This window comes from Schistosoma haematobium, chromosome ZW, assembly GCF_000699445.3.
Source record: "Schistosoma haematobium chromosome ZW, whole genome shotgun sequence".
NCBI classification, from domain to species: domain Eukaryota; kingdom Metazoa; phylum Platyhelminthes; class Trematoda; order Strigeidida; family Schistosomatidae; genus Schistosoma; species Schistosoma haematobium.
The window spans coordinates 10918241-10943104 of record NC_067195.1 but is presented as its reverse complement, the minus strand read 5'-3'; the positions used below and the strand labels follow the sequence as shown (position 1 = coordinate 10943104).

Here is a 24864-nt window from a genome sequence, read left to right as displayed (position 1 = left end):
TTGCTTCAGGACTGGCCTAAGTCAACACCTGAACTAAGGATAGGGAGTGAAGCAGGCGAACGCGTTGACAACTTCACTTATCTTGGAAATCTAATCAGCCCTAATGGGTTGGTGTCTGACGAAACCTCAGCACGAACTTGAAATGCTCGTTTGGCTTTTGCCAACTTACGTCACCTATCGCGAAGGCGAGATATCCGTCTATCAATAAAAAGACGAGTATACTGCGCGGCAGTCCGTTCTGTTTTAATTTAGGGCAGCGAAACATGGCCATTAAGAGTAGAAGACACTCGTAAGCTGTTAGTATTTGACCACAGATGCCTTAGAAATATTGCTGGCGTCTGCTGGGATCACCGGGTAAGTAATAGTGAGGTTAGACGCAGGGTATTAGGGAATGATGGTAAATCAGTTGATGAGGTTATGAATCTTCATCGACTGAGATGGTTAGGCCACGTGTTACGTATGCCTGAATACCGATTACCACGACGTGCAATGTTATCCGGTATTGGGGACGGTTGGAAGAAAGTTAGTGGCGGCCAAACCAAAACGTGGAGACAGTGCTTGAAGTCTTTAAATTCTAATCCTAGCCATGTTGTTAGATGCAGACTACTTGGTTGGGGTCCACGTGACTATCGTAACCAATGGTTGGAGACTTTGGGTGACATAACTGAGAATCGGTCACAACGGCGTAGGTGTATACACACTCTGTCTTCCTTTAAACTATGAGATTAAAATTATTTCACATCTTTCTTTCTGTACTATATCGTTACATAAAATCCTTCCTTTATATATATCACTATTGAGTTAACTGCTTCGGTGCATCCAGTGTTCATCTTGATGTGCTAATAAGATGTGGCAACTTGGACCGATGCATGTATATGCCTGGCCCGACGTTGTAACTGACTGACTGACTCATCAAGATACAAAAGAGAGATCTGAGCAAATGTGGCAACTACAGTGGCATCACACTACTAACGGTACCGGGAAGCTTCTCAACAGAATGTTGTTGAATCGAATGAAAGGTTCAGTAGACGCCATCTCTGAGATCAACAGGTTGGATTCCGTAAAGATCGATCGTGTACAAACCACATCGCAACATTACGGATCGCAGTTCAACAACTCGCAGATGCATTCCAAATGAAGACCAGTGTCAGAAAAGGCCACTCATTCTCTTACCTTCTCCCCATTCTGTTGGTCGACTGAGTTATAAAGACTTCCACATCTCAGGCGAAGCACCGAACACAATGGACAGCTCGGATGTGGCTGCACGATTTACGCTACCCAGATGACCTAGCTCCTCTATCCCATACACACCAACAAATGCAGGTGAGGACAGCCAGTGAAGCAGCATATTCTGTAACGATAGGCCTCAACATACAGAAGGAAGAAGTCAGATCCTAAAGTTCAACACAAGGAGCACTAACCAAATCACACTTACGATTCATTGTCTACTGATACAGTAACTTCATTGAAACTACAAGGCTGAATTACTTGTCTGATGAAAGCATGCAAAATCTATTTTACTGATGGTTTTCGAGATGTATTTCATCTGTGATGGACTAATAACAGTTGGGAGAGAAGTTAGCATGATGAATTGGTTAGTGAAACTTGGATCTACTAAGATGGTTCCTCAAATTAATCAACCACCTTGAATAGTGTTCGTGCATTATAATGTCTTCAGTATTTTAAACTGGGACTCACTGAAGAGTAGAAATCAGTGGTGTATTACTTAGAATGACATGGCTCATATTCAAATGCAGATATCCAGATTTGTTTACAATATTATAGAAGATTAATCAAAAAAGAAATAGCCAGACACTCGATGAGTAATTATCCTAAATTTGTCATATCATTTTAGTTTATTCAAACATTTTGTCTATATTCTCAAATTCTCATAAGTGATGTTTCATTTTCCTACCTACACGATGCTGAATAAGCTTTGAAATCGTTCTATTTATTCCGTTTTAAAATATAATACTGGTCACACTGTTGAATATAGTTGAGATAAATGTGCTTAATAGTGACTAGCTTCGAGAGGGAATTTCCTAGGTTCTAGTGAGAATCTGCAACCAATGGAGCTAATCTATGCCAAGTGTGATGCAGTTGCCCACCGAAGATAATAGAAGATGGTCACGCAATTTTGTGAATGGATTAAGTTTAAACATTAACACCGTTGGGTGTCGGCTCAGTGGTCTAAATGTTGCGCGTCCACGAACAAGCCTGAAGGCTCTGGGTTCTATTCCCACGTACTGGATCGTAGATACTCACTGCTGAGAAGTTCCATACTCAGATGAGCCCGCCGTTCAATACTTTCAAGTTTTCAATGGTGGTAAACTTAGATAGGTTCATGATTTAAATGCAGTTTAACAATCTCCACAACCTCATACTTATATACGAGGACCTTTCACGATTGACAACGACAATCTCAAAACATATTACTCAATGATTTTCCTGCAACCTCGTAGATTTGAATTGTCGATCAATCGGATATTTTACATAAAAATGTCTTATTGCAAAACATGTTGGAATACCGGTAATTTCCATAGTGTGTGGAGCTCGTAGAGATTCTTGAATTTTATATTTTACGTCATAATTTAACCCTAGTTAGGCAACGAGTGGAACCAGGAAGCACTGGACAATTTTTCCGTCCCAATATGTAACTCCTCAGCATCATGGATCTCTGACAGTTATCCACTGACAACGTTAGAAGATAATTACGCAAGGTAGTAAATTAATTAAGATTACATATGTAGACTATTGGTTGCCGACTCAGTGGTCTAGAGGTTAAGCGTTCACAGCGAGATCTGAGGATCTTAAGTTGAATCGCTGGTACGGTCGTAGACGGTGTTATTTCTGCCTGCTGAATGCCTAACTGATTTGTGATTAGTGATGAAACCCCGAATCCAAGGAAGCATAGTGAGAACACCAAGGCTGGTGATAAGTATTTATTTTACCTTTAGAATAAATCAAATTGATACACGAGTACATTCATTTATATGTTGATTTTACTAATACATGATTATTAGTTGACAATTACCGTACTCAGGAGAAATGCATTTTCTACAAAAACCCGAGCTACACTTCATGCTGAACGAATTTCACGATAAATTAATACAAAAAATGTCTTGAATAAACATTACACTTAAAATAAAACAAATATCACACTGAGTAATCATCACATTGAGTTAAAAACGTAAGTAAAGATAAGGAGAAATCTTGTCATATCAGATGTGTACTCCTTAAGTGTCCCATATGGTGGCGAAACAGCTGTCCAATGCTTCCTGAATTCTATGATGGAAACTACAAAATAAACGCGAATTTTTAAACAGAAAGAGGAAATGAAAAAAGTATCCGAAAGAAAACCATATATTCGACATAATTATGAAATCGAAATTGATACTAGTTATCAACTTAGTCAAAAGATACTCTACCAAATAATGTCAAATACAGACAACTGATGATACATTATGACTAACAAGTAATCACTTCATTGAGAGTAAATCGAGTCAGAAGATATCCAATTTGTCAACATTCAAAAGTTGTTACTATCAATTATTCTCAATGAGAAATAGTGATCATTCTATTCGTGTTACATAACTGAAACTAGTAGCTTCACTAACAAATGTTCATTTGTTGACTGCGGATAGAAACTTGTCGATATGTCATTGAGAAATCTTTCACTTGTTGGAACAGTCAAGTCAACAGCAAAACAGGTAAAATCTTATACTTAAGGAGAGCTATTAGGTTCCAGATCAGATAAAATAAAAAATATCAATCACGGAGTTTCTACTGAACGATTCAAATGTCGAAATGTAATCAAGATATCTGTAATTCTTGGAAGTAACTTTGTCACTGAATCAAGGTGAAGTTAGTTGAAAAGTTATTCAGATAATATTACGCATCTTCCCAAAACCCTTGTAGTTTTCTATGATTATAAAAATGAAACCCAATAACATTGACATAAGCCAATGATGAAGAAATATCTACCGAAATAATATCGTACAATTAACTTCTCATATGATTTAGAAATTCAGCTCTTCGACTGTCTTACCATACCTTATGACACAAATAATAGTTCGAAACTAGTGGTACTCACTATAATACCAACCAAACTTGTATAATTTAACCCTTCATTAATAAGATTAACCTCCAAAAGAAAAGAAAAGAATATCTAGAGTTAAAGTTTTCAAGCTTTTGATGTTTACTAGTAAATGTGATTCACTTTGTTATCATTCAGTCTACTGGCACATGGTACTATTTATTGATATAGTTTGATCAGGAGTAAAAAAGATATCTTCTTTGATGATCATTTGCCAACCCATTCGTTAAAATCGATATTTCTCTTTTTTTCACCACGATTAAAAACAGTGACGTGAATAAACTTTAAAAACTTCTTTGTTTAAATCTCATCCTTTTATCTAACAGAAAACAAAGAATATTCTTCAACCATGGATTAATAATGTACAACAAACAAAACATGGAGATATTATGAAAAGTCAAAGTTTACGTGATCCAACTCAACCTTCATATGCACAACCATGGATATCATATAAAAATGCATTAACAGGACATTTCCCACCAAAAATACACATAAAACCAACAGAATGTAATATTTTACCATTTGATAGACATCAACCTTTTAAAGAAACTTTAAAACAAAAGCTTTCAGAAATTGAAACACTACAAGTGAATGTAACTAATTCAAAGAAACGAAATATTTCAAAACATATTATACCTTGCGTTATCAATGAAATGGATAGTAAAGATTTAGACAATTATCATAAATTCCTATGTTCACTAATTTATGATGAAGAGAAAAGATCGAATTCAGTAGTACATTGGTTCATACCAATAATGTCGTCATGTCTACTACCTTTACCCATGAAACAAAGGAAATTACCACATTTATGTTTAAAGTTACCTTATGAAAAAATAGAACATGATGGTGATGACTATGGGGAAGAAGAACGTGAGATGCTAACTAAAAATTCTTTTCGTATTTCAGATGATTTATCAACTGAATTCATGTTAACCCCATAGAATGACTGATGACATTAAATATACAAAACAAAATTGCTTGAATTTATTTAGAAAGTTATATTTCCTCCATTTGATATTAGTTTTATACTCTCATTTGAGCAATAATTTTGGTAGCTAAATGATTTAAACAGTATTCCTGTAAATTTTGAAGTCCTCAGATTTTGAATCAACCTTCTTGAATGACTTAGGTTTTTTGAATCAGATCTGTAGGATAGAACATATAAATTGTCAAAGACAAGCGGTATAATTCAACAAGCTGATACATCTTCGTTATTTTATACCTTCAAACGTCTTTGTTGTTTTGTATCATTTTGTTCTTCATTATGTTTAACATTTCCTCTAAAGATCATGCCAATAGTCACAAAACTATCCGGATTATGTAACTGAGTGTCTGACAAACATGTACTTTAGCCACAAAGTTGTTAAATTCCTAGTTGAATATTTAGTGTAAGATTGGTTCGAATCGGCTTTCTAAAATACCAACCATAGCTGCTAAGTTCGTTCCGCGGTCGTGCTGATTTATCATGATAGCATAAGTAAGCTACATTAGTTGGAATACTCATTTCTTAAGGTTCTATATTATAATGTATCTAGTAGCCAACTATAGATCCTAGGGTGAAGTCGTGCGGCCAGGTGTATGAAGGTATGGTACAGTAAAGTAACAGTAACCAGAGTGAGTTATAAATAGGACAACTGGTTCAGTATAGGAACTAGTTTCACCTAGTTTGTTTCTACAACTAATATATATAAATTATATTTGTTAGAATATTAGTATAGTGAGTTGTTACCGGAAAATTGCATAGTTCTAAGCAAATATCTATGGAATAAGGGATTTATGAAACATGAGAAAATTATAATCATCATCGTAAGCAAAACATAAATGTGAGCAACCTGGAGCTTCAGAAAAAAGCGTGTAGTACGAATGATGGTGAAGAATTCTCACTGAAAACATTAATAATAATAATAATAATAATAATAATAATAATAATAATAATAATAATAATAATATGAAAACAGTTTAGAAAATGTAAGAACAGAATTCGACAAAATCAGGGCAGTAGTAAAGGATGGGATATAATGAAGTGTTCTTGAGCACATATTTCTTACCAAACATTGCAAACACCGGAAGGCTCTACAAATTAAAGTTTAAACCCCTTAGGATGCAGAACATAATCTCGTAAATGCTATCAAAAGATGAATCTTTCTCCAAATATCTTGAATCTCCTATATACCCCAAAAGTCGAACCCAATTTGTCCATGGCATTTTCTGAAGATAATAAAATAATTTGTTAGTTAAATTTATTTACGTTAACAGCGCTGTTGAGAATGATTGTTATCAACCTTTATTTCTTATCGTATATAGAATTCACCAGAGAATTATTAGTTTTACAAATGAATTTTTTTCTGAATAACAAAATATATTTAAATTGTCACTAACAAGTATGATATTTTAATGTTTTTGTAATACGTAGAAAATCTTACTCTCCATATGATCACGTCGAACTGGGATTTGATTCACTCCAGTAATCTTTTCAGTGATCTACAACTAACAATATTTCGATAATGTATATGAAGACGAAGATTATCAGAACTATGTAATATATTAGTGCAATACATTTCGAACAATCTGATCACACATAGACTTGTTAAGAGCATTTATATATAAAAATAAAAAGTCAACTAGACTGGAAACGGGGTAAGAGGAGATAAGGATAATGATAAGAGTAATAATAATAATGTGAAAACAAATCACACTGGATAATAAGTCAATATTACCAGGGTAGGTTTAAGGTAGGTTGCAGAAACAAATACAATCAAGTGACCCACTAAGAGCAGAGGATAAACATCCATCGTCCTCTATTGCTAAACATATAATTGAAACAGGTCATAAGATTGATCTAAACTCGGCTTTTGTGGTGTTTTATGAAAGCGCAAAAGGGCGTATACTAAGGTTTATTGAGGCCTTAGCCATACAAAAATTCAAACCCCCTTTGTGTGTTCAAAAACCGTCTGTTCTTACCTTAAACCTACCCTGATAATATTGACTTATTATCCAGGTTTTGAATTGTGTTCACATTATTATTATTACTCTTAGCATTATCCTTATCTCCTCTTACCCCGTTTCCAGCCTAGTTGACCTTTTATTTTTTATATCTAAATGTTCTTAACAAGTATATGTGTGATCAGATTGTTCGAAATGTGTTGCGCTAATATATCACACAGTTCTGATAATCTTGGTCTTCTCATTACATTATCGAAATTTATCAAAGGGGCTAATTGTTTTAAACCAACAATATATAAAGGCATATTCTTTCATATTTGGATTTCTATTGCAGTTTGAATCAACTATTATCGATCACTTCATCTGTTGTTAATTTCCTTTCTAGTTGATGATATGAGATGTGGCGCATTTTACTCTGATTATGAACAACTAGTATACCGATAAGAAGCTTTGTATACAAATGATTATGCGTAACTGGTCAATTTACTGTACTTTCAAAAGAACACCTAAACAAAGACCTCCTATTGATTTTCAGCAAATACTACAAATGTCCGTGCTTTGACAACTCATATCGACTGGTATTATTTACCATGTGCTGAAAAGTTACCTACAAGGAAAAATAATGATTGTCCGAAACGAAAGCACGTATAGTGGCTCACTAAATTGGCTAGCTAGGAGCCCCGAATCCAAAACATTAGTTCATGAGGGTATTAAATGTTGGTGTGAGCCATGTTGGTAGATGTAGATTACCTGGAGGGATTCACACGACCGTCTTGACTAGTTGTTGGAGACGTTTGGCAACACGGTTCAAAAATGGTCGCGATGGAGCAGATGCGTTCACTACTTCTCTTGCCTTAACACGTGAGTTTAAAAATACTTTACACACTTTACTTTACGACTTTGTTCTTTCTTCTCGAATCTTATTACTCATCTCTGATCCTTTTTTACTACCACTTGCACTACACTAGAATTCATTTCGCCAATTTTATCTTGTATGAAGGTGTGGTAACTTCGGCCGAAGGACATTTAAACCGGGCTCTTGAGTTGTTTATTGGTTGACTGATTAGCTTTTCAATTATAAGTAACTTAAATTTAAACGGCAATGAACAATCAGTCAGTTATTTTAGATTGGTTAGAACACACTTAGGTTATACATATACGGGTATTATATGTTACATAGTTATAGAGGATCGGCAGAAAATACTTAACCTCGGTTTCATGTTAGTTAGCACTTGTCAGTGAGGCGTATCTACAATCTTGAGAAGAGTGGTCCTCTTCATAGGATTCGAACTAGCGTCACATGGTTCTAAATCCATAGTATTTTAGTTTTAATTTTCTTCTTGATAAGAAGGTTCATATTCCGATGAGTTCACGTGAATCAGTCAAACAAGAAAATTTAATAATGAACCTTAGTATGTAACATAAACTGTTGATTGTGAATTCCGAAGCTGAAATAAATTTACCCACTGCATTTAAGGTGATTAAAACAATATGAAGGATCAATCATTGATTCATATCTTATTATACTGATTATAACATTAATTTACAGATAATCCTGTATAAAGTAATGAAAGAGTACTGATATTTCCCCTTTAATCATTCGAGCAATCATCACGCATAGCTGAAGCAATAATCTAAAAGCCATGCGCTATATACAGAGTGGATCTGTGAAAGGATTATAATATTTCGATAGAGATCAATGTTAACCACTTTATTCATCTACATTGTATTTTAAACAGAAAATTCCTATTTCAACAGAAAAGCTTTTTTGGGAGGATATTATGAAGTTGTTGTATTCTCTGAGCTGGATCGTTATGTCGTTCGGCTCTAATTGTTCTCTTCAACAATATTAACACATACAACGATAATACTGATGTCGAGAACATCAATGAAAGTTTCGCAATCAAATCATTCAGCTCAGAGAGCACAGCACTTCCAAAACCCACTTCCTGGACTACAAATATTCTGCATCATTTAAGAGGATGTTATTTACAATAAAGCTTGAAACTACATTTGGATATAATCTCCTTAAACGGATGCTAACAGACTGATTGAGTTCAGTATTGAAAATAAACGACAGAAAAATATAAACATTTACAACTAGCAATATATATCATGTGAGCTGAACAAGGTACTAGATTAGTCAATCACTATCAACGTAAAATCTGACAAGAGTTTGCTTCGTTTCAGGTTACCATACCTAATGTCAGCATAGTGAGAGTAAAACAAAGTGAAAAATAAAGAAGGGAGAATAATATCCAAACCATAAAAACATTAACGCGAACAGTAAAGTTCTAAAGAAATAAATCATAAACACATAACATTGATACTTTGCTCGTAATTTAAAGGAAGATAGACAACAAATGCAACTGCGCCACTGTGATCAACTTCAGGCTAGATCACTCAATATCTCCGACAAAATTAGCAGCTATCAAGATTCAGTAGCCTTATGAGTAACTTTGACATTTGAAATGATAGGTACTAGATTTTTAGTCTCAATATGAAGATCAACACGCGCATTCGGCTGCCAACCATTATCCTATGTATAATAAACAGTGTAGAATTTGCAAAACTATTAATAAGGAGAAATAATAAAAAAGTTAACGACCTAAATCTGTCTTATTAAAAAATCTTCAGATTAAGAGGAACATTTATAATAAAGACATTATAAGACAAACACTGAATTTACAATTAGTGAAAACCTAATGAGACTAATATAAACTCAATTAAAATACTAAAATAATGTTGGTATGATTCAGAAACAATATCCTTGTGATTGACGTAATACTTCATTCAACAACAAAAACAAGCGCACATGAAAATATTTTACATTATTGTGTTGTTTCCATTTGTTCTTTTTTGTTATTTTATTGTAAAAACAGCAATCATGTGAATACTTAGAAGAAAAAAGGGCTAATACTTGTAATAAAGCATTAAAAGCTTCAAGTGATTTTTTATACATAACTTTCAAGCTAAGATCCAGCAAATTTATGTTAGTGGTATATTTCTATCAAATAATTCAGTTAACAAGTTAAAATGTACCCAAACAACATAATCGTTACAATGTTTCTTTCGTGTGTTTTGTATATTCAATTCATTTAAAGATTGAATTGGTTAGTTTTAAATGGAATAGTTAGGCATAACTAGAAGTATACAACCTAAAGACTGTAACAAAATTAAGTATGCAGTTTTTTTGAATGCATTCAATTTTAATGATGTATGATTGTAATTGAGAGGAAAATATTAACTTTTGAAGATATCACATTCACATATGTATATGTTATAATTGTGTGATTTCGATTGTCTTGCCAGAAAACAACCTCTTTTGGTAGTTTACAGCTCAAAGAACGAAGATCTATCGAAATTGTCTATCTGAGGTACAAAACTTCTTCACCATCTTAGGAAACAAAATCATCGGAATAAATTCCAAGGGTGAAAGATCAGTTAGACAATTATTTACAAATTACTAGATCTTTCTATCGACAGAGTTCCCACTTGGAAATAGTTTAATTGCTTAGTGTATTCAGCTTTCAATAGTTAGGTCGAAGGTAAGGACTCTGCTCCACCTAATTCGATTTAAACAGTAGGTAGCATTACTAACCTTGATGACTAGGTATGTCTCAAATCCTGGTATACATCCCTGTGTTTAATCACTGAGTAATATGATTACTCCTCTGGACAAATCTGTCTTCTGAACCACATCAAATAAACTAATTTAAAACAACACAGAATTCCAAAATATAAGTATGGTTATTAACAAGAATAATTGTCAGTGAAAGTCGAAATCATGAGAACTCACTATACCATGTTCATATGAGTTTTCATTGCTACATGATGTGCTGTGTAAAATGAATTAATTTAGAGAATCCCGTCCAACTATATTATATATTGAAATATTAATAAGAAGACAGTGACTATCCTTCAGTACAAAATCTGAAAAAAGTAATGTCAGTCAAAATTAACTTAATACCTGTCTTTGTCCAGAAAATTTTTATGCTGTGATTAAATTGCTCAGAACGGATAAGAAGTCTACAGTTGTAGCATACGGTCAAAATGACATGGTATGGACACGGAATTATACGAAAAGCCTATTCTTAGTGGAGATCGTATTCTAAATCTTGTTTAGTGACAATTCTTTTTTCTTTTGTTTAACGTGAACTCGCAACTAAACTATATGATTAATAATCTACCAAATAATAAGCATTTTTCGTACAAATTTCCCGAGTTTCACTCACATAATTTTTAGATTGTTGTTTCATAATGTCAGTGAATCTGTACTCAGATATTTTAAAAAGTACGAAAGTTCGAGTATACTCACTGGTGAAACATCTGGAAGGTCACCATCAACCTCGCTGAAGTACAGCAGTTCAGTATAATTCCAGTAAGTAATCGCTAGATTTAAACTTTTTTAGTTTCCTCACTCCCATGATTTCCAATTTATTTCAAGCTACATTGGATGAAATAAATTCACAGAATATTCAACAAATTGTCAGTTGTTTTTTTGTCTATAGATTAATACAAAGTCTGTCAATGTTATCCTTTTAATGTATAGTAATTCTGATTTAACATGCCTAATATCTTATTATATATAATTATTGCAATATTCATCCATAAAAATTTAGCAAAAATTATAGTCGTTACCGGCAAATAGTGTTTTGACTGTTTCATTAACTTTCATACTTCATGAGCATACATTAGATTTTCGTCTGATCAATGTGCACATTTCTAAAAGCTTGAGTTCTATAATAGCTTATCGTTAAGATTTTCAAAATAATTGATTGTATGACTGTCTAAGGAGCATAGTAGATTTGCCCATAACATTCTGGTGAATCCATTAGTAGGACGACCAAAATTAGCATAACTTCAAAAGAATCCAGTCTATTTATTAGAATCGAATAATATTAATTCGTTTGGACATTTTTATTTAATCAAATAAATCATGCCAGTTAATCATAATCAACATAGAATTGGACATAAAAGTGTGTTACCCCCAGTATGGGTACCAAATCAGTACAACGTAATAAAATTACCAAGAAAATAGTAGAGGAAAAATATTCGATGGAACAATTGTTTTGAATAACTTCATCATCAGGACCCACTGTTTTCAGTCTATAATTATATTTTAAAAAGGTCAGATTAAGGTATACATTATTGAATTTGACAATTTACAACAATTAGTCCCTTTTATAAATTTCGATAAAGCAATGACAAACTTCGTCTTCCAATTGCATTATCGGAATTTGACAATGTTATATGTTAAGAATGGTGAGCGTTTGCATCTGTTACGACATAAATATCCCAAAGTTGTGTTATTTGTAAATTAGAAAGGTCATTTGATAGCTGTCAGAATGATTTGTAGCAAAATGTCAAGTCATAATCAAAATAATGGTAATATAACAAAATCAACAAATCATGTGAGTAAAATGCATCGTAGGAGAATTTCGTCTTATCAATCGAGGTAATAATAATTTCGTTGTGTGTAATAAGAGGAGTGTTATCAAAGTAATTACGATAAAAAAGAATTCATGTGAACTGGGAAAGATGAGTGTGAAGATTAAGATATAAACACGAAAGGAATTGGGAGGGGCGACAAGCGGTTTATAATATCCAGTTTAGGTATCCGGTGATCCAGTCGTGGGCCAAGGTAAATATAGAGGCTGTATACGTAGAAGGGCCGTAATCTAGCTCCTTCAGGTAGATTCTTTGGAAATTGACATAAAGCCTCATCTATCTTCGTATGATGTTCACTACCTACTAAGTGAGAAAGAATGGTACTATTAATTGATTTAGTGATTCCTCTTCCCAACCATGCTTGTACATGTTCACGAACACTCAAGGATAAGGCCATCTGAGTACGGCCTATGTAACTGGCTCTACAGGAGCAGTTGAATCGGTATACCCACATGAAAGAGTTCATCATCGGTAAGCTATCCTTAATTTTTTGTGTAAGTACTTGTTTGATTGAGAAAATTGTATGTAACTTGGCGGCGTAAAACGTCAATGTTTTAAAATGTCACCCACTATGTCTCCTTTAAAACTCAGTTTGAGTCAGGTTTCTTTTACTGACCGTGTCACAGCTTTTTTTAATACCTAGTAGAATTTTTATGACGAGATCATTTCGAAATGTGCTTTTCAGGTTATCGGTTTCGTAATCTACACAATTTTCAAAACATAGGAGTTTGATTCTGTCTATTTTGTATTGAAGAGGTGTAAAGCTATGGTAATAGGTATACTGACCTTTCCATCTATTCTCTATAAATACATTTCCTTTTATGAGACCGTCTATCATTCTAGAAATTAGGACATCACGGAAAGCTATGCTATTGTCGTTCTCCTCTTCGATGGTGAATTTAATAGCTGGGTGAACGTCATCGAGACTGTTCAACAGCTCTTGTTTGTCGATACTCTCGTCACACACGATTAGTGTGTGGTTACTTTCCCTACTTGTATTTATGTAAGGTGGAATCCACAGTAACCGACGAACCTTCAACATTATACGAAAGATGGAGCATCAGCTTTGCATCGGTCTCAGATGTAACTATATTTGAGTCTAATGGAGTCACCATTCTACAAATAGAATAAAGAAATCCAAGTCAACAAATTATTTCACAGACATCAGACGATAAGGGGACGAAACAGATGCAAAAGAAGCAGCCAGTTTTCCTAATTGTACTGAGGAATGTACTAAAGCTCCGTTTTTGAAGATGTCAAGATGAACAATGAGATAGAAAAGTGGCATAGAAGCTTTAGCCAACTCATCGGAGCTTCTCATCCGAACACAGAAATTCACTGTTACTCTAAAATAGAAACAATCTAGATGAATGAAAAACCGAGTAGTTTGTTGCAAGGATTCAGAAAAGCCATGAAAAAAGCAAGTAAAAGAAGTTAGCGACACGCATGAAACTAGGTGCGGATTACGGAAATAGATCGATACTAGAGTGCTTAGCCGAATAGTATAATTCGATTTTGCACATTTAGATATATCAAACGTTTTTATAAAAAGTTAAAAATCTGAAATTTACATCTATATTACGTCAGTAAATCGTCCTTTCGATGTCCGAACATGATATACACTTGATCAGTCAATATATAAGCGATATTATTTTAGTATAGTACTAAATGGCCCCTTTGAATTCATCTTTTAATTGCTCCGTGCCCTTATTGGAGGATACCTCAAGAAATATTGTAAATATTCCAGTTGGTTTGAACTTGCACGTTTATTTACTGACATACTAATCGAAGGTATAAACAGAAAGCATAAATTAGAGTACCACCACATTCGTTACAAAAATAATTGGTGAATTATTGCAATAAAGTTGATTATAGAATGCTACGTCAACTTGTTAATTCCGTACTAATTGTGACGATACGGTGACTACAATGCAACAACAATGAATTTACTAATCTACGTTTGTAATCATTCGTGTTACAATGAAAACTGATCAGTCAAATACGGGAGCAACTGAGGCACGCGAATAGACAAATATACCCACACGTCCTGGTCGAATCAGTCACAAACAGTAGGACCACTATCTGACTAAGAATTAGTCCTTATTCATGTAAGTATACGTATAATCAGTCAGTAGGGTATAACTGAGGGAACAAGAGTTCGTAAAACAATGACTCTATAGTCCTGTATACCACTATACGTAGATACCGATTACTCCCGCTAGAATAAAAAATAAACAGAGTATGCCAACCGTAATCAAGAGTTCTAATTTCATTTAGAAATATAACAACTAATGAGTTACTTTCTTAAATTACCTGTATTCCTTGATTTAAAAAAGGCAAAATACACACTATAGTGTAGAAATTAATCAACCATAACCAATTTGTAGATGACCTTTATCGATTCACTCACTATAAACGAACGTAATTGAATACAGTGAGAATAGAACAAAGTGATACAATATAACTATAGATTCGATTACTTTATTTGATTAGAAAATAATTATGTATGTATATGTAAATTATCAACTAAGAAAACAAAATATAGACTTACATATCATGCAGTCATTTTTTTAAAAAATAGAGGTTCATTTTAAAAATACAGCAGAGATCAAGCATAATGATGTGTAGTGAAGTTGAAAACAAAACAAAAAAATCTGTATCAACATATAGGAACAAAATTTATCACTTTTTTTTAAGTTTTTCAAAGCGTTCCGCCAGAGTGTCGAAATCTGCTTTTTCATCATCCGGAGGGGATTACTAGGTCCATTCATTGGTGGAATCATAGCGAAGCTACCTGGAGGAAGTGTTGTGAAACTATCTTGAGGTGGTAGAAACGAAGGACCAGGGTAATTAAATGGTACGACAGTATTTTGACCATTGCATACAGACATATCATATGGCGGTGGCATAACTGTATCGCCATTGGTTGCTAAAACAACAAATGAATACTGCATGATTGCATATATATATATATATATATATATATATATATATATATATATATATATATATATATATATATATATATATATATATATATTTGTGATAGTGTAGTGAAGAACACCGGATTATATTTAGCACAAAATTACATTCCTGACACGCGTTATATACTACTTATGTCAATACAAGTAGCACGAACCACAATAGTAGCTTCAATTATTTTTGAAGTTTTATCAGCCCATGGAAACCAGTAGACAACAAAACGCCAACTTGAGAAATCTGAGATAAATATTACATAGCCTACTAAAGAAAAAAACTTGTTTAGCCTAGAACTAATCAAGTGCGTATTAGAGTCCCTACTGAGGGGGGACTCTATCAACCAAAGGACGTGTTTACTGCGCAGCAGTTCGTTCCGTCCTACTTTATGGCAGTGAAACATGGCCGGCAAGAGTAGAGGATATTCGTAGGTTACTAGTATTTGATCATACATCTCTTCGAAACATTGCTCGTATATCATGGGACCATCGAGTAAGTAACACAGTTGTTAGGAAACGGGTACTAGGTAAGGATGGAAAATCGATTGATGAAGTGGTGAAACTTCATCAGTTGAGATGGCTGGGACACGTGTTACGTATGCCCAATGACCGACTGCCTCGATGTGCGATGTTCAGTGGTATAGGAGTAGGTTGGAAGAAAGCTAGGGGCGGCCAGACCAAAACATGGCACAAGTCCATGAAGTCACTGACAAGTGGACTGAGTCATGTTGGTAGGTGTAGACTACCTGGTTGGGGACCGCGAGATGATAGCAACCGATGGTTAGAGACCCTGAATGACATGGCTCAAAATCTTTTACAATGGCGCAGGTGCATACACTCTTTGTGTTCTCCCAAATTTTGATCTCCTTATTCCTCCTTGTCTCTTTTTTTTCTCTTCCCAAATTTATTTCACTGTATTATACTCTTTAAATAGCATCTCCGAACACTAATTTTCCCGATTACTGCTTATACTCTTATTACCTCCACCACTACGGGATTTGAATCGACCACTGTATCTCTGTGCTAACGTGGTGTGGCAACTCGAACTGATGTACGTACGTACGAAGTTCTACGTTGTTGCTGACTGACTGACTGAGAGTCCCTATTGTATGCATGATTGAACCATCGAGTGATTAATGCTACATATTAACTTATCATTATATCCGAAACTTATAAGAGTAACAACTGCAACCAGCTGGATAAACAATAAAATGGCCAGAAATTAAATCTAGTCAGTGCCTTAAAATGATAGGCAGGTGATGAGTGATTGATACTTAACTTCATAAATGAAATACGCCAAGAGAATGTTGACCCGATAGGAAAAGTTTTAAAGGCACATTAATATTTGGAAAATTGAATAACTAAGGCGGAAAGAACTTCGACAAAATCCATGAACAAAAAGATACCCACTTATAGGAGCTATCAATTCAACAGTGAAGGATAAAACACTGAACGTAAACCAAGATTTATCACCCGTTTGAGTGGTAGCTAGTTATAAAATAATGACAAAAAGAATAATTGGTGAAACAGATCAGTGAACTCGGTTTAGTAGACCATTTTGTATGGAAGCTACTAATGCTACCCAACTGCTCAAACTGAAGATAGAGTGGGACTTCAACTTGTGGTTGAAAGCCAGTCGCTTCAACCACTAAGCAACAGGTTCATAATAAAAAGATAGGATCGACAAAATATATGAGATATTCATCATCGGAATGCGGACCAGCAGAAACAAAAAAGACATTCCACTCCTACACTCTCAACAATGCTCAGTAACAGAGGCACGGTGACTAAAGAATAGAGAACGGATAGATTTACAGAAAAACAATCAATAAATGGAAATGAAATATTGTGATCGACTTTGATGCAGATCATCCAAAGTTTGTAATAAAGTGGATGACAATAAACAAACTACAGAATATAAAATAGGATTTTTCAGAGAGGAAATTGTTTAAAATATAAAAAGGACAATGTATCATGGATAAAATTTTAAATCCTTAAAAAAATATCAGTAAGAAAAGATACGTTCAATACAGATCAGTCCATAAATGAGAACATAAAGTAGTCATACATATAAGTCGCACGAAATGAACGTTCAGTAATTTCGTCAAAGGTTGTAACACACTCCTACAGTTAGTATTGTTTCATTACTATATTCTGTACTATTAGGGTCATTCTAAATGTAGTACCACAATCTCAAGGTGAAATAAAAGTAGGATATTATAGATTAGGGCAAATTTGTAAGGTAAGCAGTATGTTAATGTGTTGTATTTATTTATTTGGACATATAAATCTTGGTACAAAAGGGTACCGAATGCATATGCGCCACAAAAGTCACTTGATTTATGTCTGGGCTGTGATACTACCCGGATGCCCAGACCGAAGCGGGTGGTTTTCTTAGGGAGCCACGCCCAGAGCCTTCAACATAAAGATCTGATCCACATGGCAGTGGAGCAACGTCAGAAGATGCAGTCTCATAGCAGCCGGTGACCAACAATTGGTTCATACCTCATCAGTTGATGAGGTCATGAATCTTCATCGACTGAGATGGTTGGGCCACGTGTTACGTATGCCTGAACACCGACTACCACGACGTACAATGCTATCCGGTATTGAAGATGGTTGGAAGAAAGTTAGGGGCGGCCAAACCAAAACGTGGCATCAGTGCTTGAAGACACTAAATTCTAGTCTGAGCCATGTTGGTAGATGCAGACTACTTGGTTGGGGTCCGCGTGACTTTCGTAACCAATGGTTGGAGACTCTTGGTGACATGGCTCAGAATCGATCACAATGGCGTAGGTGTATACACTCCCTGTCTTCCCTTAAACTAAGAGATTAAAATCACTTCATATCTTTCTTTCTACGAACCAATTCTTTCTTCTTGTACTATATCTCTATATGCAATCTTTCTCTTATATATTACCACCTTTGACCTAACCACTGCTATGAATCCGGTGTTCATCTTGTTGTGCTGATGCGGTATGGCAACCTGGACCGATGCACATATGTGCCTGGTCCTACGTTGTAGCTGACTGACTGACTGACCTCATTTGTTCGCTCAGGATCCTGGAGCCTATGTGCACCATTGATTTGGAATCAGGGTTTTCCAACTCCCCCAGGTGAGTCCTCAATATCCACCAACCCGGTTAGAGTCCAGGACATTCGCTTTTCATCCTCTCAATTTCGTAAACAACACCCCTACCGCAAGAAGACAGTGAGTAGGACTTCCCTGACAGTGGTTGTATGCACGTGGCCACTTGAGAGCATTTCGAGAGGGAGAGCTAACTCTCCTCACTCTCGGCCGCACCAGGGCATTTTAAAGTTGTTATTTAGTGGGACCCTTTATTTTGACGTCAATTACATAGGACGATGTTATCGACTCGAGTTGGATCATTTCTGTTAGTTATCGAAGTATACATATCGCCAATTCCCGTATAGCTATCGACTTAATCCGTGTTAGTGAATAACCGGATTAAATAAGCCAAATATGATAATGGATTTTTGAATATGTATATTTTGTACACTCGTTAATTTGAACAATCAGATGGATGAAGCGAAATGACGTGCAGTGGAGATGATGTGTGAGCCAACTAGATTTAACCAAGCGTTAATCAATAAGCTACAGATATGTGATAAGTAAGATAAAAAGTACACACACATACACCTATATAAAAAACAGTCAGGGTTGATCAGTACATAATTAACAAGGTCAAAACTTGACTCAAGAAGAATAGATAAATTGGCCTGTTCATAAGCTAGAATAAGTTATGTGGGCTACACTACAGTTTTACTAACACTTAGAAAATCTGAACACCATTAACAATATGAAAAGCAATTGAATAACACAGAATGACTACGAAAATATCAATTGTTAGTTTTTAAAAATATAAATTTACTTAAGGGAAAAACATGAAGGGGACGTACTGGTTGTGTTTGAGGGCATTGTTTCATTTGACGGGATGCCTGATGGAATCTTAGTTTCATTGATAAATTCCGTAGGATAAGGAGCTTTATCGGACATAGATGTAGTTGCCCATGGCATGCTGCATGCTCCAAAGTTGGATGGCATACTAGGTAACCCAAGAGAACTATCAGGTTTGAATTCAATCAAGTTATCGTTGAACATTAGATTAGAGTCGCAAATGACATGTGTGTCGGGAGTGAAACTAACATCATAACTTTTCGCGATTTCAACCTGGTATTGTGTATGGAAAGGGAGATGCTTATAAACTTCATAAAGACACTATGAGGCAAAATATGATAAGATAAAAGGGATCTATGAAAACAATTATAGATAACCACAATAGTCAGACTTATTTTAATTCATAAAGTGTATTACTGGCTTTCTTTTCGGCTGAAAAGCAGTGATAAATTGAACACCTGATGACGACGAGAGCTAAGAATTAAACCATCAATATGAAAGACTGGATGAAATAAGATATTTTAAGAAACGAACTTATATCAACCTCAAGGGAAAGATGAAAAGACAGTAGGGTGACTTTTAGAAAAAGAATTCCTCGATTTTAATGAATGAAGACAATATTGTCTAGTGGATGAAATGTGTTTGGTCCAAACTCCCGAACAAACTGATGAAAAAGACAAAAACACTACCCAGAAGAAACTTTTTATCCAATAAAATAACATGCTAATTTTAAATCATTATCTATACAACAGCATTGAACTACCAGTTTTGATCTCACTGATTTCGCATTTGGAATATTCCTTTGTTTCTCATATTCTCATGAATTTATTCATATTTGTTACTGATGTCACTAAATTGTGCTAAACTATTCTAATACCTTCAGTAATTGCGACAAAAACGTTTAATCTATCACACCTCTTACAGAAGCCAAACAAACCTCTATCACTATTCACATTATATAACCTAGTATTACAATCTATTTGGTTATGCTTACTGATTATATTTTCTCAGGGAATTAATGCTTGAAATTCCATATATTAACATATATACAATCGCTGAATTTCCTATTTTTAGAAGCCGAAGCCTCAAAAACATTAGGAGACAAGTTCGAGAATACTACCTAATATCATTAAAATAGCACTAATTGTGTAGAAGCCAAAATTCCTTCTGAAACTGTAAAAACAAGTGGATATAGGAACATTAAGTGGATGATTAAATGTATCCAGACTGTTATCACTAGGGAATAAAGATTCCTTCTGACGAACTTTCTGATATCTGGAATCCTGGACAACTAAACTATCTAGAACTAGTTATCATGAACTTCTCTAAACAGAAATTGGATGATTATGGCTTAGGGATCATAGGCTATGTTGTAAAGACCATTGCTTAACACTTTGGTTGTACTTTCTATCCCCTTTTTGCCTCTGCGATAATATTTGTCTGTATGGCCCATATTTTTCAGTACCCGCTGGTACTAGAATTTTATAATGAGCAAATGTTTGGATGCGGTAAAAAATGCTATCATTAAGACAAAAACACTCATCACCAATTAAATACAAACTGATGAATTGTATGACACATTTGGTTCGGATTTTAGCAGACCTTGAAGGGTTGCATCTGGATCTAGAGATTTACTGTACAATGAACGGTCCTGAATCGGAAGTGAATTTGGGAATTCATTGACAAGTTTGTTCTTGTTTCAGCTCGGCAGTGTTACTAGTGAAGTGTCATGAATAACTGTACTGAAACCTCAGTTACAAAAAGCTTGGTGACTGACAGACTGAATTTTTCGTCGTATCTAACGAAATTTAGTTATTAGCACTATATCAAACAAGCGGTTGGAACTAACATTGATGGACATATGGAAATAACAGCGTCAAAATGAGTAATAAAATGCTATATTAACACGGTAGGCCAAATGCCTTAGATTGTTGGAAAAAGTAACTAACCAAGTACATTTCAACCAAATTCGCCCCAGGGACGATAGAATTCAATTTTGTCATGACGGTACGATTGACCATGTTAGCCTTCTCACAACATTCACGGACGTAATTCCTACCAAACTTAATGGCGAGCTGCTGACCGACAATATCTAGCTCAGGAATCTCATTTTTAATTCGTGATTTGGACCATAGTATAGTCGCGATTGGTGTCTCAAGAGATGCATCTGGCAGCCTAAATTATGTAATACTAAGCATAGTGTCTCACTTTGCATCTTGAATTAGCCCGAATCGCGCGTTTAACGTCTCAAGATATGACTGTATAATGTCCATGGCTTCCACACAGTAGTCATCCCGAATGATTTGTTCGACTTTAATGCGAGCTCTGTCAACCTTTCCATCTTTCAAAAGGTCCGCGATTTCTCGACGAATTCCCTTTGATATTTCAGATTTCTTTTTTTGAACATATTCAAGTCGTTGAATACAAAGTCTGATATTCAACCTTAACTTTGTGTAATCACAGGTACTTGAGAACATCTTACGACGTGGTGCCTCGTGACCTACAACCGACTACCTTACAATCCAAAATCCTGCTTCCGTATGAACCTTTGAAGCATTTAAACAATTCTTTGTAGTCCAAGTGAGAAACAGATATAGGATTCTGATAACTAACTCACCAGTCATATTTATGGAAACCCACTTAATGTCGCAATGTTTTACTTGACATTTCAGTAATACATGTACCACCCTTCCATGTTTCATTTCATTTTCAAGTAGATGCGAGGCTTGGTGGCCTGTGTTAGTCCTGAGAGTGGTGGTCTCTCAGCTGGATCAAATTTATTTCGAAGGAGTTGACAGATAGAGCCCTAATCACATATTGAAGTGGTTAATTCCACTTGTTGATCATTCGGTGAGGAGATCGATTTAATTTTTTCTTGGCTTGCGAAGTTTATCAGTGTCCTCCTAAATTCTCAGTTCTTGAAAAATGAGCGTATGTCGGATGTAAATCTATCGCTAAGTAACTGACAAACTGCGGTTACACTGCCTCTGGTTCTTCCATAAGACAAGAGAAATCGGTTTAGTTTGGACAGTCTTTCATTATACGAGATCTTTACGACCCCAGGAATCAGCTTAGTTGCAATTTTTTCATTTTCTCCAACAGCTCACTGTTTCTATCCAGACAGGAGCTAGCCTCTTGAATCCAGTACTGAAGTTCAGGATGAATAAACACTGTACACAAAGGCAAAATGGTTTTAGCGTCGGCATGACTGAAAGCTTTACTTATTGACAATAGGATTCTAGGACCTTTGCGACTATCACACGGCAGTGTGCGGTAGCTTCTAAGTCGTGGCTAAAGACGACCCCTAGTTCACTATGTGTCTGGACAATAGGTAGCTCACTGCTATTCACCGGGCATTTATCTGTACCTTGGTGACCAATATGCATCATAATTTACATACAGGAGAAACAACCCTGACCTCAAAACTGAACTTTGAGGCACTCCGCTAAGCACAGTTTTTCAGCTAGACAATTTCTAGCCAACCCGTGCTCTTTGTTCATGTTCGACTTGGAAGTTTTTTTACGCACTAATGAACTGCTTTCAATCCTGATATTACATAACTTAGATAATAATCGGATGTGAAGAACTTTGTTAATGCCTCAATGGAGTCAATGTTGGCTACATTTGTAGGTGACTTTTGAACTTTAAGAGCGCATCAACTTTCACGGGCCACTAATAAGTTTGAGAGGCATAAATAAACTGTTCTAAAGGCATGCTGCTTTTCAGAACGAATCTAATTTTTGTCTAGATACTAAAACATCTCTTTTCGAATAGTTTTTTATTCTAACAACCCCGCTGGTTGGGCCTACAGGTCGAGAGTTCTCCCATTTATGTCTCGTACATATTCAAAGGGTAGGACTTACTGTGACGTTACTCCAGTCGTTTTGTAATCTGCCTTGAAGTGCAGATATATCAAAACATTCGTAGTAAAATTTGTCAATTCTTCCAGCACTTCAGGGTGCATGTCACCGAATCCCGTGGATTCGCCTATGTCAAGCCCATTTAGTAGACTAAAGACATCAAGTTCTTTAATGTTCACAGTATCCAGAGTGTATGGGACAGGTTTGTCTGAATCGAAGGAGAGGGCATCTCTGTGTTGTGTACACTGCCAAAGTAATTTCAGGATACATGAGCTTTACCACAATCGTTCTCCAATAATCATGCAATGTACAAGTATAAGCACTTGGGGTATTCTAGAGACTCCTTACCAAGCTTTTCTTCGTATGACCTTTTAGATATGTGGAGGGTCGTGGTACAAATATTTTGAGCTTCCGATACTGGTATTTTGTTTCGTCACCACACAGTAGCCTAAATCTCTCACTTATTTTTTCCTTCTTACAGAGGAGGATGCAGACCTCCTTACAGAACAGCGGAGGGAAATTTCTCGAACACCTTGGTGTAGTTCGAGGGGTTTGAGGTGTAGTAACTATTATGTACAAATTTCTAGGCACTTTCCGAGTACTGTCAATAGGGTATCCGATTCTGTTGTCTAATGTACTAAGGATGCTGAATGGATATTTTCTAGTATATTTGCTTTCAGGATCTTCGGTCTGGCTGACAAATCGTTGCTGACAATGATATGCGAGTGAAAGACATGGATCAGTGTGAGATCTAGTAGAGACGATTCAGAGTCTGGGTCGTAACTAGCTGCTTATTTCATATGTCGCACTGTGGTGTATGCTACTTATGTTGATAGATATAGATAGTACGTAACACCAATCGGAAGTAGAAGACTGAGAAGATTCAAATGAAAAGAACAGAGAAGGAGACAGAAGGCAATTTCAATAACAACGTAAAAGAAAAAATCAGTATTTAACGGAAAGAAAACGCTGAAAATCCCTCCGCAGTATTCCGTTGGACAGTACTGTCACTTATTCGTTTCTTGTCCCTGTCATGTATTTTAGTCTTTATTCAGATCACACTTTGTGTTCTTCAGTTTTCCTCGTCTGGGTTTTTATTATGTGGCTTTGATAAAAGACTCAATTTTTCAATGCATGTTGCCGGACTATTGACAATAAGGTCGTGTTTAACTAAGCTCAGTGGGTGTGACTGTATGCATGTGAAGATTGTTGGAATCCCTGCAGATAGATATCTGATCCCATTGTGTTGGGAATATTTTTATTGATTCTCAGGTATTGAACTCTTTTGTATTAACTGTTTCTTTTATTGTTTAGCACGCTAATTTGTGTTAAAGAAACCTCTGACTATATAGCACAGGCTGTGCCGTCTGAGGTATTTTGTATTTTTGATATAATTTGTTCTATTTCTGAAATTAAAACCATTTAAATTTAGCACAAAGTTGGTGTTTTGGTATAATTCAATACAAGTAACTCAAAAATGCTTCGTACGCTATACAGAAAAACGTGGCCTGGTGTGATCGAATAAAATTTGGTTAGTTAGTTCTGCGTTCAGACCGAATATTGGCATTTTGGTTGTTACACAGTGAATTCGTATAATACAGCTGGTGGAAGATATGCAGA

General features: G+C 35.4%; 2 protein-coding genes across 2 annotated transcripts in view; one reads left to right on the top strand and one right to left on the bottom strand.

Moving 5' to 3' along the window:
* MS3_00010299 (uncharacterized protein) overlaps positions 1-5037 on the top strand; it is a gene marked incomplete at both ends in the record, with an annotated part of 37241 nt that extends 32204 nt beyond the window's left edge. Inside the window, one exon of the mRNA XM_035730389.2 lies at positions 4423-5037. Coding sequence (XP_035585591.2) covers positions 4423-5037 — 615 coding nt within the window. The remainder of the gene's footprint in view (positions 1-4422) is intronic.
* On the bottom strand, positions 1741-22008 carry IST1 (Vacuolar protein sorting-associated protein ist1; the record flags this gene model as incomplete). Its single annotated transcript, XM_051210381.1, has 6 exons — positions 1741-3297; positions 6145-15419; positions 19387-19657; positions 21334-21559; positions 21593-21884; positions 22002-22008. The coding sequence occupies 5 exons, from the start codon at positions 22006-22008 to the stop codon at positions 15076-15078; spliced, it is 1140 nt and encodes a 379-aa protein (XP_051070367.1). The 3' UTR covers positions 1741-3297; positions 6145-15075.
* Positions 22009-24864: the final 2856 nt, after the last annotated feature.